The sequence below is a fragment of the Cherax quadricarinatus genome, chromosome 25, assembly GCF_038502225.1.
Source record: "Cherax quadricarinatus isolate ZL_2023a chromosome 25, ASM3850222v1, whole genome shotgun sequence".
Lineage (NCBI taxonomy): Eukaryota > Metazoa > Arthropoda > Malacostraca > Decapoda > Parastacidae > Cherax > Cherax quadricarinatus.
In genome coordinates this window covers 25,877,956-25,905,720 of record NC_091316.1, presented here as the reverse complement: position 1 = coordinate 25,905,720, position 27,765 = coordinate 25,877,956, and the positions used below count along the sequence as shown (strand labels likewise).

The following is a 27,765-nucleotide window of genomic DNA, read 5'->3' as shown; positions in this document are numbered from 1 at the left end:
CATATAATTAAAACTGAAATATTTAAAATTTTAAAGCAATTCAAAATTCTACCTGCCTTTTAATGCAAGCATTTTCAATAATCACAAAGAACTTGCACATATAAATACCATATACAGTACCCTTTCAATTAACACTTGGGTTGCATTCATGAAAACTTTAGGCTATAAAATATAAATAACATATACGTACTGTACTGTATATGGGAATGACAGGGTGGCATTACAAACATTATAAAGTTATGAACACCCTCTCCCTCTAAAAAAAAAATTAGGTACAAAATGAACAACTTATCTACATTGTGGCTGCCTTGTTAATTCATGGCATGGTGATAGTACCTCTGGATTATTATTGAAGTGCATGGGTTTAATCCTGGGATGGGGGAGATGGGCATATAAACCAGATGCACTCTGTTCACTCAGGAGTAAAGCTATGTAGGTTACTAGCAGACTGAGTTCACATCCTTGGGGGTGTTGTTATATATACAGTGGAACCCCGGATTTCGCACGCACCAGATAACGGACTTTTCGGATTTCAGACACTTTTTCGTGCAAAATTTTGCTTCGAATTTCAGACCTTGTCCCAGGAATTGCACATATCGGACACGTTCACCTGCCGGGATGCAGCTTCAGTCTGGCTCCATCACTAGTTGAGTGAGCATTCATCCAAAACATTTCACAATTTTTGTGCTTAACCCTTTGACTGTCGCGGCCGTATATATACGTCTTACGAGGTACCGTGTTTGACGTATATATACTCATAAATTCTAGCGGCTTCAAATCAAGCAGGAGAAAGCTGGTAGGCCCACATGTGAGAGAATGGATATGTATGGTCAGTGTGCACCATATAAAAAAAATCCTGGAGCACGCAGTGCATAATGAGAAAAAAAAAACTCAGACCGTTTTTTTTAATTAAAATGCCGACTTTGTGGTCTATTTTCGTATAGTATTTATGGTTGTATTCTCGTTTTCTTGATCTCATTTGATAGAATTCAAAACATATTATAGAAATAGAGGTGATTTTGATTGATTTTACTATAAAAAGAACCTAGAAATGGAGCTCAAATTAGAGGAAATGTTTGATTTTTGCCAATGTTCAAAAGTAAACAAATGATGCCATTGTCCAATAAATGTCCAACTAGCCATTCTAATATGCAGTCATGAATGGATTGATGTTATTTATACAATTATTACAGTATTGCAGTAGTCTGCATAATAGTAAGTCTTCTATTTTTTGTTTGAATAAACATTCAAAATAGAAAGCAAGAGTAATATCAGAGGGGCCTGGAGACATGACTGATGAGCAAAAAAATGTTATTTTAGAGCCAGGAATGTCTGCATTGTTCATTCTGGACCTTATTTTGAAATTGTCATATTTTTTAGTTTTCGTGAAATTGGCCAAATTGCAAATTTCTGACCACATTATTAGGTAGTTGAAATCGGTAAATGGGCAGTTTCTTGTACTCAATCGATAGAAAAAATGTTGTTCTAAAGAAATAGCTATGAGTTTGGGCGACTGGAACAATGGAATTAACCGAAAATAGGGCTCAAAGTGGGCGAAATCGCCGATTTGTAAACAGCGCCGAGGTCGCTAACTTCGCGAGAGCATAATTCCGTCAGTTTTCCATCAAGTTTCGTTTTTTTGGTGTCATTACAATCGGGAAAAAGATTCTCTATCATTTCATAAGAAAAAATAATTTTTTTTTTAAATTTTGCGACACCAGGAGACACCTCAGGATTGAGGGTTGCGACAGTCAAAGGGTTAATTATTGATTGTGACTGCGAAATAAGCCAAAATGGTTCCAAAGAAAGTTCCTAGTGCCAGCTCTTTGGTAAAGGGCTGAGGGAGAGGGGAGAATGTGCCTTGTTCAGTGATTGTATGATATGTACGATATTAACCCCTTGACTGTCACAACCCCCAATCCTGAGGTGTCTCCTGGTGTCGCAAAATTTAAAAAAAAAAAAAAAGTATATATTATTTTTTCTTATGAAATGATAGAGAATCTTTTCCCGATTGTAATGACACCAAAAAAAAACGAAATTTGATGGAAAACTGATGGAATTATGCTCTCACGAAGTTAGCGACCTCGGCGATATTTACAAATCGGCGATTTCGCTCACTTTGAGCCCTATTTTCGGCTAATTCCGTTGTTCCAGTCGACCAAACTCATAGCTATTTCTTTAGAACTCCATTTTTGCTATCGATTGAGTACAAGAAACTGCCCATTTACCGATTTCAACTACCCAATAATGTGGTCAGAAATTTGCAATTTGGCCAATTTCACAAAAATTAAAAAATATGACAATTTCAAAATATGGTCCAGAATGAACAATGCAGACATTTCTGGCTCTAAAATAACATTTTCTTTGTTCATCAGTCATGTCTCCAGGCCCCTCTGATATTACTCTTGCTTTCTATTTTGAATTTTTATTCAAACAAAAAACAGAAGACTTACTATTATGCAGACTACTGCAATACTGTAATAATTGTATAAATAACATCAACCCATTCATGACTGCATATTAGAATGGCTAGTTGGACATTTATTGGACAATGACATCATTTATTACTTTTGAGCATTGGCAAAAATCAAACATTTCCCCTACTTTGAGCTCCATTTCCACGTTCTTTTTATAGTAAAATCAATCAAAATCACCTCTATTTCTATAATATGGTTTCCATTCTATCAAATGAGACCAAGAAAACGAGAATACAACCATAAATACTATACGAAAATAGACCACAAAGTCGGCATTTTAATTAAAAAAAATGGTCGGAGTTTTTTTTTTCTCATTATGCACTGCATGCTCGAGGATTTTTTTTATATGGTGCACACTGACCACACAGACCCATTCTCTCACATGTGGGCCTACCAGCTTTCTCCTGCTTGATTTGAAGCCGCTAGAATTTATGAGTACATATACGTCAAACACGGTACCTCGTAAGACGTATATATACGGCCGCGACAGTCAAAGAGTTAAAGCAGCAGGAGTCGATAAAGGCTATAGTGCCACCAGTGATAAAGTGTAACATTAACCCTTAAACGGTCCAAACGTGCATGTTCTTACGCACAGCATCCCAAACGTATATATGTTTTATTTTTCCTGCCTTTAAATTTGGCATGATTGGCCTGAGATGCCTTGTCAGCATAGAATGGGTCCTAACACTCTTTGTGCGCAGTATTAAAAAATCTGGGAACACTTAGTACCTTGTGGGAGCGCCAGCTAGAGCAAATAGTGCGGCAAACACCAAGGTTTCACTGATGTAATGTCATATTAACACTCGTCTTTTAAGAGGAAAATGATGTTAACCCCAAGTTTAGGGTCTGTATCTCTGTCTATCTCTGTCTACCTCTGTCTTTGTCTCTATCTCTTTCAACCTGTCTCTCTCTGTCTCACAGGTACACATAAATAGAAGTATACATAGTGTAAATTACCTAGGATAACCCAAAAAATCCAGACAAAATGCTATACTCTGCTTGAAGATGTGAGTAAAGGTGATGACGCAGTCTTGTGGCTCTCTTTGAGACAGAGCTAGATGGATAGACAGACAGACAGGGAGCTTGACAGACAGACATGTTTGTGTACCAGCGAAAACAAAGCGAGGGCGATGCTCATCAAATATCACCTCTAATCTTCTCTTATCAGCTGCACCCTCCCCCACCCTCGTGTATGATCATCAAACGTCAGCACATATCAGTTATCTTATCATGTCACTGTCAGGGGTGGACTTTGTTTTTCATGCTTCAAGGGAACAACAACAACAGCTGGTGGTGGTGGATAGCAGCAACAGCAGCTTCTCCTCTTCTTCTTCTTCTTCTTCTTCTTCTTCCTCCTCCTCCTTCCTCCTCCCTCCTCCTCCTCCTTCTTCCTCCTCCTCCTTCTTCCTCCTCCTCCTTCTTCCTCCTCCTCCTCCTTCTTCCTCCTCCTCCTCCTTCTTCCTCCTCCTCCTACTTCCTCCTTCCTCCTCCTCCTTCTTCCTCCTTCCTCCTCCTCCTTCTTCCTCCTTCCTCCTCCTCCTCCTTCCTCCTCCTCCTCCTTCCTCCTCCTCCTTCCTCCTCCTCCTCCTTCCTCCTCCTCCTCCTTCCTCCTCCTCTCTCCTCCTCCCTTCTTTTCTTCCTCCTTCCTCCTCCTCCTTTCTCCTCCTCCCTCCTCCTCCTCCTTCTTCCTCCTCCTCCTCCTTCCTCCTCCTCCTCCCTCCTCCTCCTCCTCCTCCTTCCCCTTCCTCCTCCTCCTTCCTCCTCCTCCTCCTTCCTCCTCCTCCTCCTTCCTCCTCCTCCTCCTTCCTCCTCCTCCTCCTCCTTCTTCTTCCTCCTCCTCCTTCCTCTTCCTCCTCCTCCTTCCTCCTCCCTCTTCCTCCTTCCTCCACCTTCCTCTTCCTCCTCCTTCTTCCTCCTCCTCCTGCTGCTTCCTCCTTCTTCCTCCTCCTCCTTCCTCTTCCTCCTTCCTCCTCCTCTTCTTCCTCCTTCTTCCTCCTCCTCCTCCTTCTTCCTCCTCCTCCTTCTTCCTCCTCCTCCTCCTTCTTCCTCCTCCTCCTCCTCCTTCCTCCTCCTCCTCCTTCTTCCTCCTCCTCCTCCTCCTTTCTTCTCCTCCTCGTCCTTTCTGCTCCTGCTTCTTCCTCCTCTTCCTCCTTCTCCTTCCTCCTCCTTCTTCTTCCTCTTTCCTCCTCCTCCTCCTCCTCCTCTTCTTCCTCCTCCTCCTTCTTCATCCTCCTCCTTCTTCTTCCTCCTCCTTCTTCCTCCTCCTCCTTCCTTCTCCTTCCTCCCTCCTTCTTTCTTTCTCCTTCCTTCCTTCTTTCTCCTTTCTCCTCCCTCCTCCTCCTCCTCCTCCTCCTTCTTCCTCCTCCTCCTCCTCCCCTTCTTCCTCCTCCTCCTCCTTCCTTCTTCCTTCCTTCTTTCTCCTTCCTTCCTTCCCCTTCCTTTCTTCTTTCTTCCTTCTTTCTCCTTCCTTCCTTCTTTCTCCTTTCTCCTTCTTTCTTTCTCCTTCCTTCTTTCTCCTTCCTTCCTTCTTTCTCCTCCCTCCCTCCCTCTCCTCCTCCTCCTCCTCCTCCTCCTCCACCTCCTCCTCGTTATTGTATACTTCCACATATATTCTCTATTATGTTTTTATACAATATTTCTTATTTATAAATTATGTACATTGTTTCAGTGTGACTAGTGGTGTTTCTGTGTGACTAGTATGCCAATAAGAGTCTTCAATAAAGGTAAAAGTTAAGAAGCATGGCATGACATATGGGTGACCAAGCACTGAGTTTTCAGGTGACTGGCCCAGATCTTTGTACATACAAGAACCTCATTACTGGGATCTCAGCATGCAAGATTTTTTCTTTTTTTTTTTTTGAGGGGGAAGAAAATGGAGACACCAACTGACCTAGGTAGTGTGTGAACTTAAACTGAAAAATGTACGAGATTCTACATCTCTAGCTACAGCATTTTTTTTTGTTACTGTCACACACTTTCTTATTTCTTCTGACTTCTGGTAAAACATAACATATAAAATACATAAAACATATACAGTAGTCCGTCATTTAACACGGTAGTTACATTCCTGAAAATGCAGCGTTAGGTAAAATCGTGTTAGATGAACTTAAGGCCTTATGGGAAAAATAGGGTTACGTTCCTGGGAACCCCCGAAAAGCCAAACAACTTTTTTTTTTTAGATTAACAGATCTAACAAAAATAAATGTGAATATGTAATTGTAGTTCATTATCATGATGTATTAAGTTGTTTTTACTGTTTAAGATTACAAATGCAACAGAAATAATAGTATTTCTTACCTTAAATTGTGGGTGCTGGTGTTTATGGATGATTGTGGAGAGTGGAGAGTTATGTTGTGGCCCTACTGGTCTGAGGTGGATGGTAGAGGTTCTGGTACTGAAGTCCATGGTTGTACTGGAGTATGCATAAATTCTGTAATGGTTTTCTGTTCTATTTTTACCCTACAGTAAGTCAGTCAAACTTGTATATTCACCTCGTCCTTTTTGTACGAACTGATGCTTCATTAAGGCCCTCACTATATCCACCACATGTGAGCCACTCTTAAGCTTAATTAATATCTCGATTTTCTTCGTAATTTCTAGACTTGAATGCTTAAACCTTTTCTTGTCACTTTCAGCAACACTTGTATGCTTACTGGGTGCCATGATTGCTTGGCAGATTAAACAAACGGCAATGAAAATATGTACAATGTATGTAAATAAACACAGTGAGGTTCCCAAGTAGCTTCATACTATTTACTTATTTATTTATTAATTTGAACATGATACAGAGAAGTACAAGGAATATAATTTTTAAAGTGCAGCAGGTCAAAGCCCCTTGTATGCAGAGCATTATGGGCAGGCTTAAAAATTAACTTAAGATTAACTAAGCAATGATATATTCAGTGGTACAAAAATTATTGTAAAACAGATAACAATTTAGTACAAATGAGTATTACAAAGACAGGTCATATGGTCATTTACTGTGTTGCTGTGTAATCAGTAGAATAGAGTATTCCGTTAGGTAATGAAGTTAAATAGTAACAAAGTTTGATTGGGTCACAGGTTGACATTTATGAGATACAATAATGAGATACATATGAGATACAATTTATGAGATACAATTATTCAGTATTTATTTAGTTGTGGGTGAGTGATTTTTGAGAAGAGACTTGAATTTATAAACAGACAGTGTTTCTTTTATATTCACAGGTAATGAATTCCAGATTTTAGGGCCTTTTATGTGCATTGAGTTTTTGCCTAGCGTGAGATGGACATGAGGAACATCAAAGAGTGATCTGTGCCTTGTGTTATGGTCATGTGTTCTGTTAAGGTTGGTAAGGAGATGTTTGAGGGGAGGGTTTATGTCAGAGTTAAGTGTTCTATGTATGTAGTAGGTGCAGTATTAAGTATGGATGTTTTGTATTGTGAGTAGGTTTAGAGTTTTGAATATTGGTGGAGTGTGTTGTCTGTAGTGGGAATTTATTCTGACTGCAGCCTTTTGTTGGGTGATTAGTGGTCTGAGATGGTTTATTGTTGTTGAGCCCCATGCACAAATTCCATAGGTGAGATAGGGGTAAATAAGAGAGTGATATAGGGCCAGGAGGGCTGACTGTGGAACATAGTACCGTATCTTCGATAGTATGCCTACGGTCTTGGAAATTTTTTTGGTTCCTACACGCGTATGAACCAAACTAAAAGCTGGGAGGGTGGCTGAGGGTGGCAGGGGGATGGCAGTAGGTCTCCCCCATTGACTCAATGGTGTAACCCACCTCCTGCGAACCGTGTTAAATTAATTTTACAACGTGTTACATAAAATTGTGCCGCAATTCTTCAATCGTGCTATACCTGAATTGTGCCAAATAAACTCGTGCTAAATGATGGTCTACTGTAACTATATTTTTATAAAGTACATAGTTGTTATAACAGTGGGTGAAAAATGTTTTGCAGAAGTTTGTGAAAAGCTCATGGCTATGAAAAGCATTTTGAGCAGAAAAACTAAACCCAATACTCCTTAATGCTTATGCATTTATATACAATGCTAGCCACGGCATTATGCCGCCCCTCCCCCCCACACATACAAAAACACAAAAACATACCATGAAAGATTATAATATATATACAGTGGAACCTTGACTTACGAGTTTAATCTGTTCCAGGAGCTAGCTCGTAACTCAATTTACTTATATATCAAATTAATGTTCCTCATTCAAATTAACTGAAAAGCCATTAATTCGTTCCTGCACTCTTGAATATGACGCTATTATCAACTGTACGGCTTATTTATCTATCACAATTCATCTAATATGACATAATAAACAATATAATTAATGCAGAAACATGATATATACTCTAGAATGAATAAAATAGGCCATAATATGGTGGCAGAGGCAGCAGCAGAAGCGTCCGCCATTTCCTGTGTACAGTGGACCCCCGCATAGCGACCTTAATCCGTGCAAGAGGGCTGGCTGTTATGCGAAATGTTCGGTATGCGAATGAATTTTCCCCATAAGAAATAATGGAAATCAAATTAATCCGTGCAAGACACCCAAAAGTATGAAAAAAAATTTTTTACCACATGAAATATACATTTTCCTACACACAAAGAGAAGGATACATGCACAATAGTAGAGTAGTACATACACAATATATATTGTGCATGTACTACTCTACTAAATGAAGAATAAATGACACTTACCTTTATTGAAGATGCAGCAATGACTGATGAGACACTGTGTCCTGGGAGTGCCTTTTCCTCCTGAGTACTGTAGGTCCTGTTTGGTATTTTCTTCCAGAACAGGCCTTATCACACTGTGTATGTCACTACGATTCTTAAATCTCTCAAACCAACCTTTGCTGGCTCTAAATTCACCAATATGAGCACTAGTTCCAGGCATTTTCCCTGTTCACCTGGGTGTTAGTCGACTGGTGTGGGTTGCATCCTGGGAGACAAGATTAAGGACCCCAATGGAAATAAGTTAGACAGTCTTCGATGACGCACTGACTTTTTTGAGTTATCCTGGGTGGCAAATCCTCTGGGGTTAATTGTTTCTTGGTATTCTCAATAAGCCACACCAACAACGGTGCTACAGCAGCAGCAGCAGCTGACGGTGGTACAGCAGCAACAGACGATGCTACAGCAGCAGCAGACGATGCTACAGCAGCAACTGACGATGTTACAGCAGCAGCAGACGATGCTACAGCAGCAGCAGCAGCTGACGGTGGTACAGCAGCAACAGACGATGCTACAGCAGCAACAGACGATGCTACAGCAGCAGCAGACGATGCTACAGCAGCAACTGATGATGTTACAGCAGCAGCAGACGATGCTACAGCAGCAGCAGCAGCTGACGGTGGTACAGCAGCAACAGACGATGCTACAGCAGCAACAGACGATGCTACAGCAGCAGCAGACGATGCTACAGCAGCAACTGACGATGTTACAGCAGCAGCAGACGATGCTACAGCAGCAGCAGCAGCTGACGGTGGTACAGCAGCAACAGACGATGCTACAGCAGCAACAGACGATGCTACAGCAGCAGCAGACGATGCTACAGCAGCAGCAGACGATGCTACAGCAGCAACTGATGTTACAGCAGCAGCAGACGATGCTACAGCAGCAGCAGCAGCTGACGGTGGTACAGCAGCAACAGACGATGCTACAGCAGCAACAGACGATGCTACAGCAGCAGCAGACGATGCTACAGCAGCAACTGATGATGTTACAGCAGCAGCAGACGATGCTACAGCAGCAGCAGCAGCAGACGATGCTACAGCAGCAATAGCAGCTGACGGTGGTACAGCAGCAACAGACGATGCTACAGCAGCAACAGACGATGCTACAGCAGCAGCAGACGATGCTACAGCAGCAGCAGACGATGCTACAGCAGCAGCAGACGATGCTACAGCAGCAGCAGACGATGCTACAGCAGCAGCAGACGGTACTACAGCAGCAGGAGCAGCTGACGGTGGTACAGCAGCAGCAGCTGACAGTGCAGCAGCAGCTGACAGTGCAGCAGCAGCTGACGGTGGTACAGCAGCAGCAGCAGCTGTACCACCAATATTAGCGATGGTTGATTGGGGTTTATTATACAACCTGGCCAGCTCGGAGACACGCACTCCACTTTCATACTTATCAATGATCTTTTTCTTCATCTCCATAGTAATTCTCACCCTTATTGCTGTAGGGTTGGCACTAGAAGCTTTCTTGGGGCCCATGGTCACTTATTTTCCAGAAAAAAAATCACCAAAAACACTGTAATAATACGAAATGTTCCGATTGTATGCTTGGATGTTACCGCGGAGGCTGGCTGGTAAACAATGCCACCGGCGGAACATGTGAGCGTGGCTCAGGCCGCACATTGGACGCGTCTCGGACGAAGGGCGCTGAGCGGGTTTTTGGGCGGTATGCGAGGCAAAATTTTAGTGATCAAAGCGTCCGGTATGCGGATTGTCCGTTATGCAAGGCGTCCGGTATGCGGGGGTCCACTGTATATACCAAGAGTATCTTCCCATTCTCTTATTTTAAGAGAAAAAGTATTTTTGAGGCTAACTGCAGTAGATCACTAGTATTCTAAGGAAAACACTGAAAATATCATAAACACATAATAAATCATAATACACTACAGAATGTAAAGAAGAAATAAGCTGTTTATATAAAGGGTATACAGTGGAACCTCTACTTGCGAGTTTAATCCATTCCATGACCTTGCTCGCAACTGGATTTGCTCGCCTGCAGAGTCCATTTTTCTCATTTAAATTAACTGAAATGCAATTAATCCGTTCCAGTGGAATTCTGTACTTCAATAATTTCGCTAATATCAACTTTATGGCTCATTTATTTCAATTGATCTAATGTGATATAATAAAAATATAAATAACATAGAAACCTGATATATACTCTAAAATTAATAAAATATGTAATTCATGTAGTGGTATGGGCGGTGTCGGCAGTGGATGACAGTGTGTCTGGAGACCGGACAAAATACTTCTTGGATAATTTTGCTAATATCATCTATATGGCTTATTTAACTATCACAGTTCATCTAATATGACATAACAATATAAATAACAAAGAAACCTGATATATACTCTAGAATGAATAAAATATGTCATTATATATGTGGCGGCGTCAGCTGACGAGTGTTGGAGACAGGACAAAATACACCTTGAATATTTCGCTATCAAAAACTCTACAGCTTATTTATCTATCACAGTTCATCTAATGTGACATAAACAATATAAATAACATAGAAACCTGATATATACTCTAAAATGAATAAAATACAGTGGACCCCCCCCGAGTTTCATCGGCATCGACTTTCGTGAAATCCGACTTTCGGCAAATTTTTTCGGCAAAATTTTGCCTCACGGTTCGTGACTGGACTCGTGATTCGGCGACCATCCGGTACCAGTCCGCCCGTCACCGCGCACACAAAGCCAGTCTCCCACACCATTCACACTAAGTGTGCCATTGTTTCAGCACGTGACCATCACCCCGCGGGTTCATACATTTCATAATAATCCATTGTTTTTTGTGCTTGCAACTGCTAAATAAGCCATCATGGGCCCAAGGAAAGCTAGTGCAAGCCCTTTGGTAAAGAAAGCGAGGAACACGATTGAATTCAAGAAGGAAATAATTGAAAAATATGAGAGCAGAGTGCGTGTTACAGAACTTGCCAGGATGTATGGCAAACCCCATTCAACCATCACTTCGATCATGGCAAAGGGAAAGGAAATAAAGTGTGCTGTTGTTGCAAAAGGGGTAGATATGCTGACAAAAAAGAGATCGCAAATCCTCAAAGAAGTGGAAAGGTTATTGTTGGTGTGGTTTACCCAAAAACAGTTAGTAGGAGATAGTATTAGGCAGTCGATAATATGTGAAAAGGCAAGGCAGTTGCATGACGATCTCATAAAGAAAATGCCTGCAACAAGTGGTGATGCTTGTGATTTTAAGGCCAGCAAAGGTTGGTCTGAAAGATTTAAGAAACGTAGTGGCATTCACAGTGTGATAAGGCATGGTGAGGCTGCCAGTTCTGACAAAAAAGCAGCTGAGAAGTTTGTACAGGAGTTTAAGGAGTGTGTAGACACTGGAGAATTCAAACCCCAACAAGTGTTTGTGATGAAACAGGCCTCTTTTGGAAGAAAATGCCAAAGAGGACCTACATCATGCAGGAGGAAACGGCACTCCCAGGACACAAGCCTATGAAGGATAGGCTTACTCTCATGTTTTGTAGTAATGCTAGTGGGGATTGCAAAGTGAAGCCTTTACTGGTGTATCACTCTGAAAATCCCAGTGTGTTCAAGAAAAACAGTGTCACCAAGAGTAATTTGTGTGTAATGTGGAAGGCTAACAATAAGGCATGGGTCACAAGGGAAATTTTCCTAGTCTGGTTTAATGAAGTGTTTGGCCCCAGTGTGAAGAAATACCTCCTGGAAAATAAACTGCCACTAAAGTGCCTCCTGGTAATGGACAATGCTCCTGCTCACCCTCCAGACTTGGAAGAGCAAATAGTGGAGGAGTTTAGTTTCATCACGGCAAAGTTCTTGCCCCTCAATACAACTCCTCTCATCCAGCCCATGGATCAGAAGGTCATTTCAAACTTCAAAAAACTGTACACCAAAGTAGTGTTTCAAAAGTGCTTTGAAGTGACCTCAGACACTGAGCTGACCCTAAGAGAGTTCTGGAAAGATCACTTCAATATCCTCACTTGCATAAACCTTATAGGTAAGGCTTGGGAAGGAGTGACTTGCAGAACTTTGAATTCTGCTTGGAGAAAATTGTGGCCAGAATGTGTACAAGAGAGGGATTGTGAAGGGTTTGGAGCTGACCCTAAGGAGCTTATGCCAGTTGTGGAATCTACTGTGGCATTAGAGAAGTCCCTGGGGTTGGAGGCGAGTGGCGAGGATGTGGAAGAGTTGGTGGAGGACCACAGGGAAGAGCTAATCACTGAAGAGCTGCAAGAGTTTCATCTGCAACAGCAAGAGATCACAGCTCAGGAAACTGCTGCAGAGGAGGAGGAAGAGAGATGGAGGAAGGGGCCTTCTTCAAAGATTAAAGACATTTGTGCAATGTGGACTGAAGTGCAAACATTTATGGATGAATTTCACCCTAACAAAGATGTTGCAGGCCGTATTGGCAACATGTACAATGGCAGTGTTGTGTCCCACTTCAGACAAATCTTAAAGAAACGCCAAAAACAGAGCTCTCAGGACAGATATTTTGTGCAACAGGGGTCCAGTGACTCTCAAGTTGTTCCCAATGTCTTTAAAAAACAAAGAAGGGAAGTAACCCCAGATAAGGACTTCGTACCTGAAGTCCTAATGGAAGGAGATTCTCCTTCCAAACAATAGTGTACACCTTCCTCCTATCCCCTCCTCCCATCTTCCATCCACCCAGATGTCTTCAGTAAAGGTAAGTGTAATATTATTTTTATATGTACAGTAAGGCCCCGCTTTACGGCGTTTTGTCTTACGGCGTTCCGCTAATACAGAGATGTCAAATTATGACCAAAATTTGCTATACGGCAAGCGGTCTTTCAAATACGGCGCCCCCCCACCCAGTTTGTTTACACTTTGTGACCTCATCTATTATGTCAGGAAACTTTCCAAAATTTCAAGTGTTTTAGAGTTACTGCATATTTTATATGTACTCTGATAATTATACTTAAGTGTACCTGTACTTAAATATACTTACACACTGTGCTGGTGTGCAGGTACACATTAAAATCGCTAAGTCTCTCTCTACTCATGACGTCAATACTACGTAATAACCACTCTTTGGCACACTAAATGTCTTATTTTACATCAATATAGGCATTTTCATTAATCCATCTATGACATTTTCCTCAAAATTATATATGAAACCCATTACATAGCATATAAACATGATACATACACTCACAGAATAAAAATTGACGTAAATATGAGATTTGTTTACCAAGCAGCTGTGTAGGTAGTGTCGGAAGAATTATGTTTTCTCTAGTCAAACATTGGGGGTAACTGTAGAAAAATATTCTTTTCGTATGCCTTTACTCTATATATAGCAATTCACGACCCTTGTGGGTTTAGTGCTTTTTATAATAATAATAATAATAATAATAATAATAATAATATTATTATTATTATTATTATTATTATCTTCATTCACTCTAAAAATGGTGTGTTGCTGTTTGTTTATTTTGAACTAACTTGTACAACTTGTACACAATGTAAAAGTATTTGTATTGTGAGGTAATTATTATTATAATAAAAAAATATTGAGGTAAATGTTTTACAAACTCTTACAAATGGACGTGAATGAACTAAAAGTAGACACATATTAATACGCATTTATTTCGCCTGACCAAGTGATCGTCCACTACCTGTTCAGTTTGTGTTCTTACATTGTCTCAACTCTGTATCTCGTTCTCTCTCTCTCGTTTACTCTTTCGTTAACTAGTTGGCTCTCATTGACGATGGCGTCTAAGGTTAGCTGTGGTAAAAAGAGAAGTCGTAAGCCTCTTGCTTTAAGTGCCAAGTTAGAGGATGATGGTGTGCCATTCTGATTTTATTCAATAAACACCCTGCCGCTCACCTCTCACACATTAATATTAATATTTTAAGGTAAGTAATAAGTGTACTCTGTGTGTATCTTACCTTTTATTGTGTTTTTAATGACTATTTCTATCGCTAACTTAATATTAGTTAGTGTAAACTTGTTGTCTGGCATTTATTGCATATTTTATATGCTCTGATAATAATACTTGTGGAGCTGTGTGGTAGCCGGGTGGAGGGACAACATTGCGTTTTCTCTGCTCAGCCATCAGAGAAAACGTGTATGAATCTGCGTTTGACCCTGCCACTCCCCCACTCCGCTTTTGTTTACAATTTTCGGCATGAATTATTCATTACTTCTACCTTCGTTTATGATGCCATCTAAAGGTAGTTGTTAGAAATGATTAAATTCAGTGAACAAGGCATGTCGCTGTTAATAATATGGCTCTGGGCCACAGTTTAGGTAGCCGGTAGGTGTAGCCCAGGCGGGCTACACCTACCGGCTACCTACACTGACTTCCTACAAAAAATACTACTCACCTCTCTTCCTATATTAAGACTACACATATTTTAAGGTAAATAATGAGTGTACTGTATGTGTATTTTACCTCTCTGGGATGTTTTAAATATCGTATATTAAGTATGAGATGGGGAGCCAGGGCTACCTACACCTGGGCTACCTGCACCTGACTTCCTACAAGTACTACTCACCTCTCTCCCTACATTAAGATTACAAATACTTTAAGATAAGTAATGAATTTACTGAGAATGTATTTTACTTTGTGTGTTTTTAATGTCTGGTTCTATTACTAACTTAATATAATTTAGTGTATACTTGTTGTCTGGCATTTATATGCATTTATAAATGGAAAAAATGGCATTCTGCCTTCCGGCGATGTCTGCTTTCTGGCGACAGCCTGGAACCTAACCCGCCGTATAATTGGGGCCCTACTGTATGTACTTGATTTCTCATTGTTTTCAGTATGTAAATCTTCATTTAATTTGAAAAAAAATATTTTTTAATATTTTTGGGTGTCGGGAATGGATTAATTTTATTTCCATTATTTCTTATGGGGAAAATGGTTTCGCCATTCAGCAATTTTGACATTCGGCAGACTCTCTGGAACGGATTAATCACGAAACTCGGGGATCCACTGTACAGTGGACCCCCGGTTATCAGCCGGTGTGGTTATCAACCAACTCGGTTATCAGTGGGGTTTTCGGCGCTCGGTTATCGGTCGGGCTTTTGGCGCTCGGTTATCAGCCATTTGCTCGATTATCATCCATTTGCTCAGTTATCGGCCATTTTGGACGCATCCATCTGGAGCAGCTTGCGCTGGAGCAGCTTGCGCTGGAGCAGCTTGCGCTGGGGCAGCTTGCGCTTCAGTTTGGCATCGTCTCTTGGTGGCCGAGAAAGCTTCTGCTCATACATCCAAACATTTCACTTGTTTACCATTGTTTTTAGTGGTTTTTCATGCAGTGCAACTGTGAAATAAGTAACCATGGCTCCAAAGAAAGTTCCTAGTAAAGTCCTGTGGTAAAGAAAGTGAGAAACACCATGGAATTTAAGCGTGAAGTGATACAATAATATGAGAGTGGTATGAAGGTGGTGGAACTTGCCAGGATGTACAGCAAGAATAAATCAACATTTACATCCATCCTGGCAAAGAAAGAACAAATCAGAGACGCTAATGTTGCAAAAGGGGTAGCTTTTCTAACTAAACAAAGGACGCTGATAATGGAAGAGATGGAAAAGTTATTATTATTGTGGATTAAGGAAAAAGAATTAGTGGGAGACAGTGTAGTGGATTCTACTATTTGTGAAAAGGGAAAGCAGTTGCATGAGGATCTTGCAAAGAAAATGCCTGGAACAAGTACTACAGCTTGTGAATTTAGGACAATGCTCCTGCACATCCTCCAGACTTGGAAGACCAAGTGTTTAGGGACTTCAGTTTTATAAATGTGAAGTTCTTGCCTCCTAACACCATTCCTCTCCTCCAGCCCATGGACCAGCAGGTCATTTCTAACTTCAAAAAACTTTACACAAAAGCAGTGTTTCAAAAGGGCTTTGAAGTGACTTCGGATACTCAGTTGACCCTAAGGGTGTTCTGTTCCTCCATTGCATAAGCCTTAAAGGTAAGGCTTGGGAGGGAGTGATTTCTAGGACTTTGAACTCTGCTTGGAGAAAACTGTGGCCAGACTGTGTCCAAGAGAGGGATTTTGAAGGGTTTGAGACTCACCATGACCCTGACCCTGCCGACCCTGTGGACTATTGTGTCTTTGGGGAAGTCCTTGGGGTTGGAGGCGAGTGGTGAGGATGTGGAAGAGTTGGTGGAGGACCACAGGGAAGAGCTTACCACTGAAGAGCTGCAAGTGCTTTAACTTGAATAGCAACAGACTGCAGCTGAGGAATTTGCTTCAGAGGAGGAGGAAGAGGGAGTGAAGGAGGTGCCTTCTTCAGAGATTAAAGAGGTGTGTGCAATGTGGATCAGGGTGCAAGCTTTTGTAGAGAAACACCACCCTGACAAAGCTGAAACAAGCCATATCTGCAACATGTTTAGTGGCAAAACCCTGTCCCACTTCAGGGAAATCTTAAAGAGATGCCAGAAACAGAGCACTCTGGACAGTTATTTTGTGAGACAGGGGTCCAGTGACTCTCAAGCTGGTTCTAGCGGCATTAAAAGACAGAGAAGGGAAGTAACCCCAGAGAAGGCATTACTACCTAAAGTCTTCATGGAGGGGAATTCCCCTTCCAAACACTAACTCCTCCCTCTTTCCTCCTCCCTATCTACCAGAAGCCAGCATTAGCCATGTAATACTTACATAATTGTAAATAAAATTATTTTTTGTGAATATTTTTGTTTGGAACGAATTAATTTTATTTCCATTAATTCTTATGGGAAATATTAATTCGGTTATCGGCCATTTCGGTTATCAGCCGACCTTCAGGAACGGATTACGGCCGATAACCGGGGGTCCACTGTATGTCATTATGTGTGGCAGCAGCGGCGGCCGACGAGAGTTTGTTTGGAGACAGGACAAAATACTCCTTGAATATTTCGCTATCATCAACTCTACGGCTTATTTATCTATCACAGTTCATCTAATATGACATAACACACAATATAAATAACACAGAAACCTGATACTGTATATACTCTAGAATGTATTATTATTTATGTATTATATTATTATTATTATTACTGTATATTATTATACTGGGATGCTTAAATGTGCGTGGATGTAGTGCGGATGACAAGAAACAGATGATTGCCGATGTTATAAATGAAAAGAAGTTGGATGTCCTGGCTCTAAGCGAAACAAAGCTGAAGGGGGTAGGAGAGTTTCAGTGGGGGGAACTAAATGGGATTAAATCTGGAGTATCTGAGAGAGTTAGAGCAAAGGAAGGGGTAGCAGTAATGTTAAATGATCAGTTATGGAAGGAGAAAAGAGAATATGAATGTGTAAATTCAAGAATTATGTGGATTAAAGTAAAGGTTGGATGCAAGAAGTGGGTCATAATAAGCGTGTATGCACCTGGAGAAGAGAGGAATGCAGAGGAGAGAGAGAGATTTTGGGAGATGTTAAGTGAATGTATAGGAGCCTTTGAACCAAGTGAGAGAGTAATTGTGGTAGGGGACCTGAATGCTAAAGTAGGAGAAACTTTTAGAGAGGGTGTGGTAGGTAAGTTTGGGGTGCCAGGTGTAAATGATAATGGGAGCCCTTTGATTGAACTTTGTATAGAAAGGGGTTTAGTTATAGGTAATACATATTTTAAGAAAAAGAGGATAAATAAGTATACAAGATATGATATAGGGCGAAATGACAGTAGTTTGTTGGATTATGTATTGGTAGATAAAAGACTGCTGAGTAGACTTCAGGATGTACATGTTTATAGAGGGGCCACAGATATATCAGATCACTTTCTAGTTGTAGCTACACTGAGAGTAAAAGGTAGATGGGATACAAGGAGAATAGAAGCATCAGGGAAGAGAGAGGTGAAGGTTTATAAACAAAAAGAGGAGGCAGTTAGGGTAAGATATAAACAGCTATTGGAGGATAGATGGGCTAATGAGAGCATAGGCAATGGGGTCGAAGAGGTATGGGGTAGGATTAAAAATGTAGTGTTAGAGTGTTCAGCAGAAGTTTGTGGTTACAGGAAAGTGGGTGCAGGAGGGAAGAGGAGCGATTGGTGGAATGATGATGTAAAGAGAGTAGTAAGGGAGAAAAAGTTAGCACATGAGAAGTTTTTACAAAGTAGAAGTGATGCAAGGAGGGAAGAGTATATGGAGAAAAAGAGAGAGGTTAAGAGAGTGGTGAAGCAATGTAAAAAGAGAGCAAATGAGAGAGTGGGTGAGATGTTATCAACAAATTTTGTTGAAAATAAGAAAAAGTTTTGGAGCGAGATTAACAAGTTAAGAAAGCCTAGAGAACAAATGGATTTGTCAGTTAAAAATAGGAGAGGAGAGTTATTAAATGGAGAGTTAGAGGTATTGGGAAGATGGAGGGAATATTTTGAGGAATTGTTAAATGTTGATGAAGATAGGGAAGCTGTGATTTCGTGTATAGGGCAAGGAGGAATAACATCTTGTAGGAGTGAGGAAGAGCCAGTTGTGAGTGTGGGGGAAGTTCGTGAGGCAGTAGGTAAAATGAAAGGGGGTAAGGCAGCCGGGATTGATGGGATAAAGATAGAAATGTTAAAAGCAGGTGGGGATATAGTTTTGGAGTGGTTGGTGCAATTATTTAATAAATGTATGGAAGAGGGTAAGGTACCTAGGGATTGGCAGAGAGCATGCATAGTTCCTTTGTATAAAGGCAAAGGGGATAAAAGAGAGTGCAAAAATTATAGGGGGATAAGTCTGTTGAGTGTACCTGGTAAAGTGTATGGTAGAGTTATAATTGAAAGAATTAAGAGTAAGACGGAGAATAGGATAGCAGATGAACAAGGAGGCTTTAGGAAAGGTAGGGGGTGTGTGGACCAGGTGTTTACAGTGAAACATATAAGTGAACATTATTTAGATAAGGCTAAAGAGGTCTTTGTGGCATTTATGGATTTGGAAAAGGCGTATGACAGGGTGGATAGGGGGGCAATGTGGCAGATGTTGCAAGTGTATGGTGTAGGAGGTAGGTTACTGAAAGCAGTGAAGAGTTTTTACGAGGATAGTGAGGCTCAAGTTAGAGTATGTAGGAAAGAGGGAAATTTTTTCCCAGTAAAAGTAGGCCTTAGACAAGGATGTGTGATGTCACCGTGGTTGTTTAATATATTTATAGATGGGGTTGTAAGTGAAGTAAATGCGAGGGTCTTGGCAAGAGGCGTGGAGTTAAAAGATAAAGAATCACACACAAAGTGGGAGTTGTCACAGCTGCTCTTTGCTGATGACACTGTGCTCTTGGGAGATTCTGAAGAGAAGTTGCAGAGATTGGTGGATGAATTTGGTAGGGTGTGCAAAAGAAGAAAATTAAAGGTGAATACAGGAAAGAGTAAGGTTATGAGGATAACAAAAAGATTAGGTGATGAAAGATTGAATATCAGATTGGAGGGAGAGAGTATGGAGGAGGTGAACGTATTCAGATATTTGGGAGTGGACGTGTCAGCGGATGGGTCTATGAAAGATGAGGTGAATCATAGAATTGATGAGGGAAAAAGAGTGAGTGGTGCACTTAGGAGTCTGTGGAGACAAAGAACTTTGTCCTTGGAGGCAAAGAGGGGAATGTATGAGAGTATAGTTTTACCAACGCTCTTATATGGGTGTGAAGCGTGGGTGATGAATGTTGCAGCGAGGAGAAGGCTGGAGGCAGTAGAGATGTCATGTCTGAGGGCAATGTGTGGTGTGAATATAATGCAGAGAATTCGTAGTTTGGAAGTTAGGAGGAGGTGCGGGATTACCAAAACTGTTGTCCAGAGGGCTGAGGAAGGGTTGTTGAGGTGGTTCGGACATGTAGAGAGAATGGAGCGAAACAGAATGACTTCAAGAGTGTATCAGTCTGTAGTGGAAGGAAGGCGGGGTAGGGGTTGGCCTAGGAAAGGTTGGAGGGAGGGGGTAAAGGAGGTTTTGTGTGCGAGGGGCTTGGACTTCCAGCAGGCATGCATGAGCGTGTTTGATAGGAATGAATGGAGACAAATGGTTTTTAATACTTGACGTGCTGTTGGAGTGTGAGCAAAGTAACATTTATGAAGGGATTCAGGGAAACCGGCAGGCCGGACTTGAGTCCTGGAGATGGGAAGTACAAGATAAGATAAGATAAGATTTCGTTCGGATTTTTAACCCCGGAGGGTTAGCCACCCAGGATAACCCAAGAAAGTCAGTGCATCATCGAGGACTGTCTAACTTATTTCCATTGGGGTCCTTAATCTTGTCCCCCAGGATGCGACCCACACCAGTCGACTAACACCCAGGTACCTATTTGCTGCTAGGTGAACAGGACAACAGGTGTAAGGAAACGTGTCGAAATGTTTCCACCTGCCGGGAATCGAACCCGGCCCTCCGTGTGTGAAGCGGGAGCTTTAGCCACCAGGCCACCGGGCCACCGGGCCTGCACTCTGAAGGAGGGGTGTTAATGTTGCAGTTTAAAAACTGTAGTGTAAAGCACCCTTCTGGCAAGACAGTGATGGAGTGAATGATGATGAAAGTTTTTCTTTTTCGGGCCACCCTGCCTTGGTGGGAATCGGCCAGTGTGATAATAAAAAAAATAAAAAAATTATTAATATATGTATAATTATTATTATACATATTATTATTATTATTATTACAATATAAATAAATTGTAATTTTTATTCATACAAAAAATACAGTGGACCCCCGGTTAACGATTTTAATCCGTGCAAGAGGGATAATTGTTATGCGAAATAATCGTTATGCGAATGAATTTTCCCCATAAGAAATAATGGAAATAAAATTAATCCGTGCAAGACGCCCAAAAGTATGAAAAAAAATTTTTTTTACCACATGAAATGTTAATTTTAATACACACAAACTGAAAAAGGCATGCACAATTACATGACACTTACTTTTATTGAAGATCTGGTGATGATTGATGGGATGGGAGGAGGGGAGAGCATTATCTTCTTACTGTTTAGAAGGGGAATCCCCTTCCATTACGACTTGAGGTAGCAAGTCCTTTTCCGGGGTTACTTCCCTTCTTCTTTTAATGCCACTAGGACCAGCTTGAGAGTCACTGGACCTCTGTCGCACAACAAATCTGTCCATAGAGCTCTGTACCTCCCGTTCCTTTACGATTTGTCTAAAATGGGCCACAACATTGTCATTGAAATAGTCACCAGCACGGCTTGCAACAGCTGTGTCAGGGTGATTTTCATCTATAAAGGTTTGCAGTTCAACCCACTGTGCACACATTTCCTTAATCTTTGAAGTAGGCACAATGGATTCCACAACTGGCATAGGCTTCTCAGGGTTAGCCCCAAACCCTTCAAAATCTTTCTTAATTTCCATACTAATTCTCACCCTTTTTACCACAGGGTTGGCACTAGAAGCTTTCTTGGGGCCCATGGTCACTTATTTTCCAGAAACAGCACCGAAAACACTGTAATAATACGAAATATTCCGAGTGTATGCTTGGATGTTACCGCGGAGGCTGGTTGGTAAACAATGGGACGGGCGGCACATGTGAGGGCACATTGGACGCGTCTCGGACGAAAATCGGTGAGCGGGTTTTTAATCGGTATGCGCGGCAAAAATTTTGCGATAAAAGTAAGCGGTATGCGGAAAAATCGCTATGTGATGCCATCGTTATGCGGGGGTCCACTGTATAAGATTTACTGTTACGCCTTATTGCAATAATTGTATAACTAATATCAACCCATTCACGACTGCATGCTGGAATGGACAGTGACGTCATTAATTTACTCTTGAACACAGTCAAGGAAACGAGCATTTCTCCCTCGTTGAGCTCAGTTTCAAGGTACTTTTTGTCGTGAAAGCAATCAAAATTATATCTATTTCTGTAATATATCTTCCATTCTATCAAATATGAGTCCAAAAAAAACGAGAATACAACCATAAAAACCATACGAAAATACCGCTAAGGGGTGGCTAATTGCTGAGAAGTGAACTCCATTATTTATGCTCCGATTTCTTTCATTTTTGGTGTACATTAAGAAGCATCTTTCCATCATACATTGCCCAAGTTTCAATAAGATAGCCCAGCTAACAAATGAGATATAATTCCCTAGATCAAGAGCAAGAGCCCCTCACCAGCGTCAAGGAACCTCCCTTGAAGTGTGCTTGCTTATGGAAATTTGGCTCGCATATGGAAGCAAAAAATCATCCCATCGACTCCTCGTATTTGGAAAAACTCCCACGTGGATGCACTCGCAAGTAGAGGTTCCACTGCATGTACTTACACACTGAACATTACTGATACAATTTATTTCGTTTAATCACTGAACATAACTGATTTGGTATCTCCTGCAAGCTGCTTCTCTCTCAACCATGTCAGAAGCAGCTTCTCCAACTAGACACTGCCACCAGCCTTGAAACGCTGCACGCACTTCCTCACTGAATGTTCACACACACCAACAATCTCCACTATTTCTTTTGTCTGGTGCCCAGCTTTGTGAAGCCCTATGATTTGAGCTATAGTTTCAGGTGTTAAAGACTTCCTTTTACTCATAATCATGTATAGCCCCAAAACCAAAGGGAACACCGGACAAAAGATGGGGTGGATGAGAGACAAAAGTGCAACACTTCCTCTCACCAAGGCAGCCATATGAGCACTGAGGTGTCATTGTGAAGTGTGGCAGCAGGCTGTGACATCATGCTAATGCTGCTACCCGGCGTAATGCACTGACGAAAAAAGAACCCCCTGTATGGTAGGCCTTTGATTTTCGTCACGGCATTATGCCAGAACCCTCGCCTGACAATGCTGTGACTAGCACTGAAGTTGATGTAAGATGATTTCTATTTTAAATTCAGTTTGTTAGTCTGGAGATAACTCTTGGGTGGCATTGTTAATAGCTATGGTATGCAACGATAGGAAAGTAAAAAATTAAAAAGTATAAAAAAAAATATACAGAACAATATTATTCTAAACACTGATATGAAGACTGAAAAATGGCTGGAAAAATTCTTGTTTTAATTGGAGGAGGGGGGAATGCTAAACCTGTAGGGCAGGGGTCTCCAACCTTTTTCACTAAGGATGCCGCATTGTATATTTTACGCATTTTTTGAGGGCCCAAGAAAAAAAATCTGTAATAAATAAATGTAAATGAATGAATAAAATTTAAATGAATGAATAAGTGACTGAAGTGACTTACAATGAGGGTTCATTAGCTTTATTATTTATAAATATTTGAAGTTGCTGGGCATGACATGCAGCCGCAGGCTGCAGTTTGCCAACCCCTTCTGTAGGGGATCATAGATTATTACATTTCTGGGGTATACAATACTGACAAGTTGATGAATAAGTTGTGTTCAACACCTGGGTAGCTTTATTGCCAAAACTTTCTGCTTATATAAGAGACATTGTCAGTTGAATACAACAATGAAAATAGCAAAAGTATTTTAGAGATAATCAATATTGCAGTTTGTGTGAGGGAATCACCTTAAAATTAGTTATACTGCTTGTATTCAACTGAAGATGCCTGCTGTGAAGGCAAAAAGCTGCAGTAATAAAGATATTCAAGTACCAAGATTATGATAAAATTAGATTTGCTCGGATTTTTAACCTGGAAGGTTAGCCACGATTAATAAAGTTTGTGCATTGTCAGAAACTGAGTCTTATTTCTGTTGGGGTCCTTTAATCTTGTCCCCCCAGGATGCAACCCACAACAGTTGACTAATACCCTGATACCTACTTACTGCTAGGTGAACAAGGGGCAGCAGGTGTAAGGAAAGACGCCCAATGTTTCGCCCATGCCGGGGATTGATCCCGAACCCTCACATGTGAGCTAGGGGCGCTACCAACTGAGCCACGAACATGTCTTAATTCATTAGGTTTAACAGCACCTAAGGAATAGGAAGCAATCTGGTTCGATCCAAGGAAGGAGAGGATAAGTCAAAGTCCTTTGATCAAGAGTCCCTCAACAACATCAAGGAACTTTCTTTAAGAGGGGATAAAAAAAATAATCATTCCAGTACTAAGAATTAATAACACATTGTTTAATCACAAATGCTCAGAAATGGCCTAAATTTAACCAATTTATTACCCATTTATTATAATCTGTCATAGAAAGTAATTTACAGTTATAAAAATATGCAACATCAAGGACCTCGAAGGCAACAAGTAACAGTATATGGACTCTCCTGCTTATCTTAGGTTAATTTCTACATAAAGCCACTGTAAGAACTGAAACTTATATACCAAAACTACTTAACTCACTTGCAGTAATTAGCAGTGTGATCAAGAACCTTGTTTATCACAGCAGCTGACAACACTACAGTGTACACACCAGAAACTTCAAGATATGTCAGAGTCTGGTTCTTACAACTGACCCAGAGATGGCACTGTCATCGTCTCTCAGGTAACAACCAGAATAAGTAAGTAAGTTTATTCAGGTATACACAAATACAGTTACATAGAATTATCATACATAGCAGCATATGTGTAGAGAACCTAGGATAACCCAAAAAAGTCAGACAGAGTGACTTATTTCCATTGGGGTCCTTTTACCTTATTATTATAATATAAAGGTTATAATATTTTCTTATTATTCTACAATGAAGATAACATCTTATTATCATACTAAAAAGACTATCTACTACACGAGGGTCATTAAGACTATCTACAATACGAGGGTCATTACTAGGAATAAGGTAAAATTTACACGTATGTTAGCTAAAAAATAGAAAATCATTCCCCTCCCTTTCTGTAGCTACATTCATCAGACACCTTTTGGCACTCTTCTTGAACTAGTTCATGCTATGACTGGCTTTGACATGTGCGGGTAGTCTGTTCCATTCCTTTATTGCTGTACAATAAAAGGTGTTTGAAGCCTGGCCACTGACTGTGGGTACTACAAAGTTGTGCTCTCTCCCCCTAGTACTATGATTGCTTTGGTTCCCAACCGTGACAAAATTGACAGCAAGATATTCTGGACACTGTTTGTGAGCAATTTTATAAACATGATTTAGATTCAGTTGTTTTACTCTGTCTTCAACATTCAGCATATCCAACTGCTGTAATTCATCCTGGCCTACATGTTCTCTTGGTCCCAGCCCCAGGATGAATCTTACGATTTTGTTCTGGGTGATTTGCAGTCTATCTTTCAGTTTTTTTGTCAAGACAGAGTACCATGAAGAGCAAGCATAATCCATATGGCATTGTATAAGGGCTAGACATAGGGTCCTGCGAGCCTCAGTAGGTAGACACTGTGCTTGTCTATACAGGAACTTCAGTCTGGCATTCGCTTTCTTTACTACACTGTTCCCTATCAATTCTCCTGACATGCATGGGTCAAAGGGGATTCCCAGATATTTTACTGATGAAACCAAAGTGATGGGCTCCCCATTACACTGAACATTAAAATTATTTACCCTTCTCAGTTCATGTTTCGTGCCAAAGAGAAGGGCTTCAGTTTTCCCTAGGTGTAATGATAGTTTGTTGTCTACTAACTATTTGCTGAAGGACTCCAGTTCCAGTGTTAAAACATTAGCAATATCTTGTGGGTCTTTACCTGTCACTAACAGAGCACTGTCATCTGCATACAGTAGGAGTTTGCACTTGACACTGATAGGCATATCATTGACATAACATAAGAATAATAAGGGACCCAGAATACTACCTTGGGGAACTCCACATGTTATCGGCAGGGGTTCTGATTCCGTTTTGTTGATTTTGACTATTTGTCTCCTGTTGCTAAGGTTGGACTTAAACCAGTCTACAGAACCTATACCGATAGCTTGAAGTTTCTTACATAATATATTGTGGTTGACAGTATCGAAGGCCTTTTGCAGGTCTAAGGTTACCATACCTATGAGGTTCCCCTTTGACATTTCAGTTCTCAGGTAATCCATCAGATTAATAAGGGAGGTGTCGGTTGAGTAGGATCTTCTAAAGCCCGATTGATAGCTATGGAGAATGCTGTTGTCATTAAGGTACTTAACTACTTGAGAATACACCGCCCTCTCCAGAATTTTAGATATTATACTGAGTATACTAACAGGCCTATAGTTGCTTACATCAGACCTATTATTTTTCTTGAAGATAGGAGTAACTCTGGCCTCCTTGAACCCCTCCGGTACGGTATTAGTGGTGATTGATAGATTTATTATGTGAGCAATAGGGATTGACAGTTCAGAAGCACCATCTTTTAGGAACTTAGACGGGATGTTATCAGGGCCAGTGCTCTTAGTTGGGTTTAACCTGCTTAGTTCTTTTTGAATGAAGTCACGAGATACACTTACTAGTTGACAACTGTTTGGGGTTACGCCTTTATTGGTATAGTATGTTTGAAACTTATCAGAGTCTGTGTTAAAGGTATTTGATGCAGCTGGTAGTTTACTTACTAGTGTTGATGCAACAGATGTGTAGTAGGAATTAAAGCAATTTGCCACCTTAGATGTTTCGTGGCATACCTCATTATCGATAGTGAGTACTATGTTAGACCTATCTACTGGCTTATGGCTATACCCCAACTGTTTTAGTTGTTGCCAGAGCTTCCTGGGGTTATGCTTATACTCTTCAATTTTTGAGCAATAGTGCTTTGCCTTTGCTCCTTTTATAAGTCTCTGTACTCTGTTCCTCACTCTTTGGAATTCATTTAGTGCTGCAATATCCTGTCTGTTTGCTTTAAATCTTTTTAGCAGCTGGTCTCTGAATTTCATATTATCTAATATCTCAGTATTCATCCAGGGTTCAGTTCTTCGTTTAATCCTAACCTCTTTAACTGGTGCAATATTATCAAGGATGGTAGTGAACATTGTTTTGAATTTTTCCCAGGCATCGTTTACGTCCGTGCAACTTGTTATCTCTGTCCAGTCACAATTGTGTAGCCTATTTACCAGTGTTTCTTTACTGTAGTTTCTAGTTGACCTCATTTTTATTGTCCTGTGTAGGCCTATCCTATCCCTAGTGATTTTCCTGGTGCAGTAAATGATGAAATGATCACTAAGACCTGTGGTAATGACGCCTGACAGACTAATGTTCTCAGAGCGGTTACAAAGTATGTGGTCAATTTTTTTTTTACAGCGGTAGAGGATTTTATTCATTTGAATTTCTCAAAGGGAAACAAGGTTAAATACACAGAGAAGTGTGCATCTTCCAGGGTATATACGCTGACAGTTTACTTTAATACATATTTCAGTTTTTTTTTTATATTTTATTTAAAAACACAGGATACAGTAGACATGATGGAAGGGTTAGACTCAGAAGTGTCCCTGTTTGCAGATGATGTGAAGTTAATGAGGAGAATTAAATCTGATGAGGACCAGGCAGGACTTCAAAGAGACCTGGACAGACTGGACACCTGGTCCATCAAATGGCTTCTCGAATTTAATCCTGCCAAATGCAAAGTCATGAAGATAGGGGAAGGGCACAGAAGACCACAGACAGAGTATAGGCTAGGTGGCCAAAGACTGCAAACCTCACTCAAGGAGAAAGATCTTGGGGTGAGTATAACACCGAGCATGTCTCCGGAAGTACACATCAATCAGATAACTGCTGCAGCATATGGGCGCCTGGCAAACCTGAGAACAGCATTCCGATACCTTAGTAAGGAATCGTTCAAGACACTGTACACCGTGTATGTCAGGCCCATACTGGAGTATGCAGCACCTGTTTGGAACCCGCACTTGATAAA

The 27,765-nt window shown here is 40.8% G+C and overlaps 1 protein-coding gene across 3 annotated transcripts in view; it reads right to left on the bottom strand.

Annotated features, from left to right (window-relative positions):
• LOC128689942 (maspardin) overlaps positions 1-24,495 on the bottom strand; it is a 157,390-nt gene extending 132,895 nt beyond the window's left edge. Inside the window, exons 1-2 of one of the 3 annotated variants that reach the window (XM_070088671.1) lie at positions 24,348-24,495; positions 5,775-5,889 (exon numbers count right to left, since the gene is read on the bottom strand). In XM_070088671.1, coding sequence (XP_069944772.1) covers positions 5,775-5,882 — 108 coding nt within the window. In that variant the 5' untranslated portion in view covers positions 5,883-5,889; positions 24,348-24,495. The remainder of the gene's footprint in view (positions 1-5,774; positions 5,890-24,347) is intronic. The other 2 variants (XM_070088668.1, XM_070088670.1) reach the window with 2 other exon arrangements.
• Positions 24,496-27,765: the final 3,270 nt, after the last annotated feature.